The sequence below is a fragment of the Nanorana parkeri genome, unplaced genomic scaffold (genome assembly GCF_000935625.1).
Source record: "Nanorana parkeri isolate BGI_ZX_2015 unplaced genomic scaffold, ASM93562v1 scaffold1262, whole genome shotgun sequence".
In the NCBI taxonomy this organism is placed as follows: Eukaryota; Metazoa; Chordata; class Amphibia; order Anura; family Dicroglossidae; genus Nanorana; species Nanorana parkeri.
The window spans coordinates 253421-262713 of record NW_017307530.1 but is presented as its reverse complement, the minus strand read 5'-3'; the positions used below and the strand labels follow the sequence as shown (position 1 = coordinate 262713).

At 38.3% G+C, this 9293-nt stretch overlaps 1 protein-coding gene across 1 annotated transcript in view; it reads right to left on the bottom strand.

Annotated features, from left to right (window-relative positions):
* The window catches only part of LOC108797352 (keratin, type II cytoskeletal 6A-like), an 8260-nt gene extending 769 nt beyond the window's left edge, over positions 1-7491 (bottom strand). The window contains exons 1-8 of the mRNA XM_018568940.1: positions 6955-7491; positions 6345-6559; positions 5477-5537; positions 5283-5378; positions 4221-4385; positions 1589-1714; positions 351-571; positions 81-115 (exon numbers count right to left, since the gene is read on the bottom strand). Coding sequence (XP_018424442.1) covers positions 81-115; positions 351-571; positions 1589-1714; positions 4221-4385; positions 5283-5378; positions 5477-5537; positions 6345-6559; positions 6955-7449 — 1414 coding nt within the window. The 5' untranslated portion in view covers positions 7450-7491. The remainder of the gene's footprint in view (positions 1-80; positions 116-350; positions 572-1588; positions 1715-4220; positions 4386-5282; positions 5379-5476; positions 5538-6344; positions 6560-6954) is intronic.
* Positions 7492-9293: the final 1802 nt, after the last annotated feature.

Genomic DNA, 9293 nt, shown 5'->3' with positions numbered 1-9293 from the left:
TAGATATATAGATAGAGATATACACACTTTTATTTACTTATTTTCCTATAAATAATAGCACACTTAAAAGTACAACTTACATATGTTTACTGGGCCAACACCTTCTCCAGCCAACCTGTATAAAAAAAAAAAAATTAAAAGAATATGTACATATGATTCCAAAAGTATACAGTAATGACTCAACAGTTTGCTTTACACAAATAATAGAGTAAAGTAATTTTCTAGTTTTAACCCAACTCTTTCTATATAGTACAGGATGGTAGACCCAGTAAGAGTAACAACATACATTGCCACTACCAGTCACTGTTAATCCAGTCCACAGCATACAATAAAGTCCCTTTTTTCAGTACCTGCTCTCCTCTCCTTCCAGCAGTTTCCTGTAGGTGGCGATCTCAATATCCAGAGCCAGTTTGACATTCATCAGTTCCTGGTATTCTTTCAGTTGGCGAGCCATGTCCTGCTTGGCCTTCTGCAGAGCATCTTCTAGTCCTGAAAGCTTTTGCTTAGCATCCTTTACTGCAAGCTCACCACGCTGTTCAGCATCAGCAATTGCAGTCTGTAGTTTGGCACACTGTGTGTACAAATAAAGAACGTAAGAAAAGGACCCCTTTAATGGCATCAAACATAGACAAAGAAGCATCAAAATCTGTTTAAAATATGAAATGTCACAATTTGCCATGCCTGTAAAATAAACACTATTGTTCAAGGGCATCATAGACAATGCAATTTTCAGGAAATGGCATGCTGCTCTTTGCTTCCTGCAATAGTTCAATTTGATCCTTTGCAAGCATAACAGATTATTTTAACAACTCAGTTATTCATTTAAAATAAATTGTGGAGTACTTTGCAGATAAAAAAATGTGTGGCAACCAAGAGTCCCAGGAAAAATGCCCAAAAGTCCTTACTAAAACTTTGTAATTACTACCAGTGGAGTACCTGACGGTCATTTTGGTGTCACCCTGTCTGAAAAGTGGGGTACTCGGTCATGGACCGAGAGCCCGACAGTTGCACGAGAGAGGAGGGGAGCCTGTGGCATACAAGTTGAGAACACAATTTACCATTTGTTGCTGATATATTGTCAGGATTGATGTTTTTGCCTGCATATTGTCAAATCACTGCTGTTTAGAGCACTAAATTATTATAGTGAAATACCCTGCAAGGCTGTCACTATTAAAGCACGCCACTATGCCGCTGTGCACTGCTATTAAACCCTTGAATTTTATTTTATTGTTTCATTGTCATGATGATATATAAAATTTCCAGAAAAATACAATTTATATTTGTTTAATTTCATAATTATTTCTAAAAATAATTTTGACCTATAGAGATAAAGTGTTTAAAAATAATCCACCCCAAGGTGCCTAATACACTAGGTAGGCCACTAATTACTACACAAAATACATTTTTTTACGTTTTTCACCTAAGAAAAATAGAAAAGTGGCATGTTTCTTACAGGGAAATTCTCTTATAATAATAGCTTTTATAAACCCAGTGACAGAATAATAAGTAGTTTTCTTCTTGCCAATGGTTTTGCATCTGACAGTTTTTTGAAAGATAAAGATCTGTAAAGTTTTTGCTTTTAATGTACCTGTTTCTTCACGCTGTCAATTTCAGAACGAAGTTTGTTGATGTAGCGATTCAGCTCAGCAATTTCAGCTTTTGTGGATTTCAGATCATCACCGTGTCTTCCAGCAGAGACCTGGAGCTCTTCATACTGCAGACAATTGAAAAATTTAGAATGCAGAAATTAACAAAAAATTTTACTGTGGAAACACAACTGGTAGAACCTATAGGAAAATGTATGTTTGATATCTAAGTGCAATAAGATGAATATAGCTCCACAAATTGATCTTAAGCCTCATTAAAATTTTCCCCATTCTCTTCCAAGTCTTTTGTGTGCAAAAGACATTGGTGCTGTACCTATTACCAAATAGTATCTACAGACACTGTACTAGCTTCAGGTATAAACAGATTCATAAAACCCCAACAATATGCACAATACTGCAGGCACTCTATCTTATCAACAATGGAGAAGATGTCTGACTGACAAGGATAGGGTTGGGCCACCCACATACCTTGAAGCAGAACTCCAGTTTCCTTTTAAAATGAAAACTCCCACAGCCAAGCAGGATGAGAGTTTGGCAATAATTCCCTCTGCTATGGCTACACCATAAAAGGTCACATGCCCAGTGTTATCCAACTTACGGTCATCATGGACACATCGAATAAACAGAGAAGCTGGAGTTCGACTGGACTGGGCATCATGGACACGCGCCCCAGGGTCGCGTCATCAAGCCAGCTTGGTCTCATAGGAAAATGCTGCAGAAAGCAGCACTACAGCATCATATGACACCACTGTCTGCAACATTCAAAGACCAGCACATGCCCAAAGAAGAAGAGCAGGAAGAGGAACTGTGACATCACATGCCCAGACTGAAGACCTATATAAAAAGTTATGTATACTTTTGTTTAAAGTGGGGGAGGCTTCAATAGAGAAGGGGTGGGTAAGGGAAGGGGGGCTGCAGTGGGGTAACTACTCAAACTAGTTACTACTCAACAAGTTAGGCTTTAAAGTGACACTAAACTCAGTAGTTAAATCTTAAAAATGCATTCAAGTACCTTAACTATTAACAAAAATGTATCTTATTTGTGTATCACTCGGCTGTAGATCCTCAAATCATCTCTGAATTGTTGCTGACACTGTCCTTCCTTCTGGAGGGCGGCTACTTTTTTTACCCATGGTCCCTGTGTGTGTTGTAAAGTAGTCACCGCTCCAAGCTCACTCCTGTGATGGACTACAATCTCATGTTTAGTTTACTCATTTTTAGTGAGGTTGTAGTCCATTATGAGAGTGAGCTTGGAGTAGTGGATACTTTACAACACACAGGCACTGTGGGGAACAACAGTAGCCACCATCCAGAAGGAAGGACAGTGTCAGCATGAATTCAGAGATGATTTGAGGATCTAAGTCGAGTGATACACAAATAAGTGTCACTTGATTTGCGTAACCTGACTAGAGCTTTATTTGTAAACATTTCTTAAACAGAACTGTCGCTCTTCTCCACTGAGTCTCTTCAACTGTTATTTTCAATTGTAGGCTTTTAAGGGGGAACTACAGGCAGTTCTTATATAACAAAAGTGAGCTGCTATTGCTATCTGCCCCTGACCTACATGTTGTTAAAGCTTTCATTGTAAATGCTACTGGAAAACTATTTTGTTTTTACATTATGCTCCAATCAAAACTGCACAATGTTCACTTTCAACTGCTACAGAGTTAAACAAAGATCTTAGAAATGACTGCATGGTGAGGCTCAAATCTAAAAAAAAAATTTGTGTAGGGCAAGTAAGAAGGGGGCTTTTTATTGCCCAATTTTAAATATAAAGTATATAATAAATATAAACCATTTAGACATTTAGTTTGCAAACACACCGTATATCATAAATACCGGTAATTTTCATGTTTTTTTGTTTATTAAAATATATTTTTTTTTCTTTTGCTACATCTTATTGCTGCTTATCTCCTCCAGCTTCTTTGTAACTCCTTCCAGTCTACATACATGTAATCCAGCTGCAGCTACATGTCATTGTTCTGAGCCATGATGGTGACAACAGTGAAACTTACCAGCAGTTTAGCATCGTCATAGCCCCTTATAGTCTCCTCCAGAAGTTCATATGGCAGGGTTACAACACAGGAGTAGCAAATGGGAGACAACAGCTGAGGGTTGTCACAATATTTCAGGAAGTGCCTGAACAAGGACTTTCACAACAGGATCCCTAAGTATTATTTTAATGAAAGCTACATGAAAATAATCAATGGAAATGACTTCTGAAATTATATTAAATGGAAATTACTTCTGAAATTACATCAAAGAACTCTGGGTAGAAATATGGTTAACCCTTGTAGTGGGGCTATCCCCACACTGCAAGGGTAAATGCTTATTTTCGCATAGGAGCTAAAATAAAAACGAAATACTCACCTGAACCTCGGAAATAGCTGGCTATTAGACTGGTCCCTTAAGCCTCTCTTCTCCTCCACTCCAGCGATGAAATGTCCCTTGGTGTCCTTATGTCCTATACACTGTATGGGATGTGATGGCTCACAGGACCTTGGACCACCAGAGTGAAGGGAGAGAGGCTGAGGCTCTGAAGAGCACATTTAAATCGAAAACATTTAGGTCAAACAAAGCTCCACTTAAGTAATAGAAATTATTTGAACTTACTTTGTTTTGATACCAGCTCTCAGCTTCTTGCCGGCTTCGGTTGGCAATCTCCTCATACTGAGCCTTGACTTCAGAAATAATACTGTTTAGGTCTAGATTTCTGTTATTGTCCATTGAGAGAATAACTGAAGTATCGGAAATCTGGCCCTGCATCTGGGCGAGTTCCTAAAATCATGGCAAGAAACAAAAGTAGTATTATTACAGTGTCTAGGGACTATTATATGACCTTCAAAATGTCAAGTTGCTCCGTAAAAAAACAGGATCAGAAATCTACCCTGCTAGAAGGTAGCAGTAGAGGAATGTAAGGTATCACACCATTGAATCTTTATGTAAAAAAATACTTGCTAATCAAATGTACTAGAAAAGATATTCTCTATACTAAAGTCACTCCAATCCCTCTTATGCTTTCACCAAGAGAGCTTTTTGCTCATGGAGTTTGCTGTCAATTACATCTTACCCAGAAGCCCATACCTGTTTCCATTGTAGCCTGCCTGTTGCATCAACCTCAAATGCTGACAAGTGATTTATTCAGGCATCAAAGTTATTTCATTCTGTAACAGTTGGGAGAGCACTACCTATGTGACACAAGCTGCATCCAAAACCACAAAACTACTGATTTATATAAAGAGTCATGCTCAGAGTCACCTTGCCAAATGCAAGTGTTTTACAAATTAGTGGTGTCTGCTATCAGAAGCTTGGTGCCACTATTTCTTTGAACATAAAAAATGTGGTGCTTGTCAGAGAGAATGTGAGTGAATGAGACTAAATATGCAAATAAGGGGTTGAGTTAGAGAAGGGAAGGTAAGGGTTACAGGAAGAACACTGAAATTTAGTGTTGAAGTGACAGGGATGCTCAGTGTGAAGGTTAGTATTAGAGTTACAAGGACGGTCGGGTGAGGGAGACTCTGCACTGAAACCTTCAAGCATTACATTCAGTGTTAGGAGCTCAAAATGTGTCATATTTGAATTTGTAACAAATGGCAATGCGTGTACAATGTCTTTAAATGTAGCATGTGTCAGGAATTGTATTAAGTCTATGTAATAGCAATAACTGATAATTACCGCTTCATATAGTGCCCTCAGGAAGTTGATCTCATCTGTCAAAGCAGCCACCTTGGATTCTAGTTCCACCTTGTTTGTGTAGGCAATATCCACATCCTATGGTAAGCACAGAGTAATACATTAATTCATATCCATGACACTTCTAATCATGTAGTAGTACATGTAATGTAATACCATAACCCTTTTATATATACCTTCTTGAGTACAACAAATTCATTCTCAGCTGCTGTGCGCTTGTTAATTTCATCCTCATACCTGTTAGAAATTAATTCATGTAATTAAATTACTAATTAACCAAGTTTAAATATCCAGTACATGTAAAGCTAAAGTTGCTTGATTACATCCAATTGCTCTTGACTGACAAAAATATAATACATGTACCACTTTAACCTGAGTCTTGTATCTTGGCAATTATATCTATTGAGCAAAAAAAAAGCCTGCCGCTGCTTTTCCTCTGCTTGAATGTCAAATAATGAGGGTACAAATGGCCTGTATTTTTATGGTGCAAATCTTAGGATAATCGGTAGGGATGCACAGATACTTTTCGAATACCAGTGCAGATACTTGGCATTTTCATGAGAACTACCAGGATTGCAGCGGTTGCAGCTGGGGACGGGCTCTGGCACTCCACCACTGTCCTGAAATTATTAGTCTGTATTGTTTTCGAAAAACTGTCACATGACAATAAACAAAAATGTATCAGTACTCATACTTGTAAGTACTCGGCAAATACCAGTACTCGTACTCGCAAAACTGGTATCTGTGCATCACTTTATTTATATTTATAAAAACAAAATTATACATTAAAACAGAGATGTGCAAATCCCAGGAGCTCCGTGTGCTCCTTACAAATGACAGCCGCCTCCTCATTTTTTTATTTTTCTCTAGTCTAGTCTTGGAGCTCAGAAGTATCGGTACATGTACTTGTACTTGTACCGAGTACTGTACTTGGTATCTGTGCAACCCTAATAATCGGTAATACAGGTATGTGCCTAGAGAGACCTCTGTTCTCTAAATGCAGCCCTACATAAGGTGTAATTTTTCTATATCTCATTGACTTACTTGTGTTTGAATTCTTCCACAGCATCTTGCATTTGTTTCAACTCTCCATCCAGACGGGCCTTATCATTTACTAGGCTGTCCAGCTGTCTCCTTAGTGAGTTAATATAGGCTTCAAAAAGTGGCTCAATGTTATTCTTCACAACCTTGACACCTTGCTCTTGCAAAAGCTTCCATTTTGTTTCAAGAACCTTGTTCTGCTGTTCTAAGAATCTAACCTGGAGGGTAAAAAGAAGAAATACATTTGCTACGGTGTATAAACTGAGAAAAATTATTTGTATGGTATAAAGGCAATAGCTAATCTTAATAGAAAATCTGTATTTAATAGGATTTTCTCAGTAGTTATTTGGAGGGTCCCCTACCTGAAACATTTCCCCTATAAACAACAGTTTGTCTATTTACAATATGTAAAGAAGTTAAGTTCAAACATAGGAATATACTGGTTCTCATACAAAACCATTACAGCCATAATGCAATGCGATATTTCACTAGTAGGTGGCACTACAATTGATATTTGGAAAAACAGCTCTTGGTATAACAGATGTTAGCAAAAGTAGGAAGTCCTAGAGATTGTAAAATACATTGACATGTTTCTTTAAATAAATGTACTTACCTTATCTATGAAGGATGCAAACTTGTTGTTTAGAGTCTTGATTTGTTCCCTCTCTTCTGTACGCACTTTTTGAATTTGTGGGTCAATTTCCAAATTGAGAGGTGCTAAGAGGCTCTGATTGACAGTAACTTGTTGTATCCCCCCTGGTGGGCATACAGGAAATCCAGAATTACCACCGAATCCTTGACCAATGCCAAACCCAGAACCTACTCCAAAGCCTGCTCCGACACCAGCTCCATACCCAGAACCACTTCCAGACTGGGATTGTAAGCCTGTAGGAATGGAAATTTTTCTACTTCCTCCCAAACAATAAAGACTTCTGCTACCAAAGCCACCAGAGCCAGCATGGCCAGCACCAACACCTCCACTGCTTGAGCGAGAGACAGAAACTGAGCTGAAGCTATTTCGGTTTGCCCCAGCTGGACAAACAGAAGCACTGCTGACATTTTTCTTTGCTCCTCCAACAGAGTATGTCATTTGGCGAGATGCAGACATGGTTCTTGGTAGATCTTTGTTTTCTGAAGATGAGTTAAAAACAAAGAGCAAATGGCTCAGTGAAGGTTGTAAATAAGCTTCCCCTTTTATATTTCCCAGTACGTGGGTTTGGTCACAGAGTTGACTGTGCATCATTGTGCCTCAATAGTGGGTTTGGTATGCCTCCTAGCAATCTAAACACTGAGCTCATCTGATTAACTCACGCCTTTCCATTAAGTGTAAATAAATCTGTTTGCTAATAAAATGATTGACCATTTCCAAAATTTGCTATTACAAGAAAATACAGGAATGCTTTTAGTAATAGTTAAGCATGTTAAGCTGTATTCAATAAGTTCTGTCACATCAAGATGAGAAAATGCAATGTCAGCATTACTTATTTCACAAATAAACTAGACTATCTTGATTAAGCTATTAATTAATTGATAGCATAGTTGCATATAGTTTAAAATTATTTAAAAAATAAAGTGTATCTCTAGGCATTACCCTTTTCTGCTTTGTATACAGTGTGGATAGGTTAGACCCTCTGTCAAATTTTTAAGTGTTCTGTCAGAGTCTACATTAGGGAGTTTCACCCCTATTTGTACTTGTGACCATTGTCACTGAGAAATAAATTAAAAGAAACCCCACTAAAACCAGAGCTAAGCGTAATTCCTCTAATGCGGATGCCTGTTCCAGGGACAGTGAGAAATTTCCTCCAAGTTCCTGTTGCCTTCCTTACTCTCAAAAAACTGCCAGATGTTCTAACCATTTTCTACTCTATCCAAAACTTAATAACTAAAATGTGGGCTTTGTTATAAGTCTGATTTGAGCCAACACTGATGTTAAATTGGAAATACAGTAAACTTTAGCTTTGACCAAAGCCATATGTGTTTATTCTTACATAATTTTCATCTTCAAGTATTAGTCCATTCAGAAGTTATACTTCAGTATTGTCTATTTTCCAATTAGCTCCAATTAGCTTAGGTCAGTGTTTCTCAACCTTTTTTCAGTTATGGCACCCTTTAAAAGTATGCAAAATCTTGAGCCAGCGCAGTCTGCTTAAATGAAAAAAAGATGTGTGACCCTTCCAAAATCCTTATCAGACCCTTATCTCAGAAAGGGTATGGCATGGATTTTAAGAGGGTCCCCATGCAAAAACACAAAAAAACTTGGGCTGGCTTCACATCAGAGTCCTCCCTTAAATTAACTAGCCCCCTTTCACATCAGAGTCTCCCTTTACATCAAGAGCCCTCCTTTACATTAGGTGCCCTCTTAGCATCAGGAGCCCCCTCCTTTCAGATCAGAGTCCCCCCTCACACTAGGAGCCACCCTTCACATCAGAGCCCCCTTCTTTCACCTCAGAGGCCCCCTTCACATCATGAGCCCTCTTCACAACATAATTCCCCCCTCCTTCACAGTATGATGCCCCATCACATCAGGAGCCCCCATTTCACATCGGAAGCACCCTTTTTTGTATTAGGAGCCCTCTTTACATTCAGCGGGGATAAAGAAGGATACTTTTGAGAAAGATGCCACATGAAGTGGGTAAAAAATGGATATCTAGTGCAAAGATCTTACTAACTCGGTACCAAGAGAAAAGGAAAGCAGTTGGGTAATTTAGTCTTCTTTTGGCTACCCCAAAATAAATACTTATTCTGGGTGGAATTGTCAATTAAATAATGCAGATACGAAAACTCAAATCAGGACAGGAAATTCAGTAATATATACACATAATAAAACATTCCGACAGATTTAGGCTTGAGCAGCAAAGTCTAAAAGATTTAAATATATACATTTGGCCAAATCTCAATAACTTTCCCCAGAGCAACATGCATGAAACTTGACATCAGGTCAGGTATAAATTG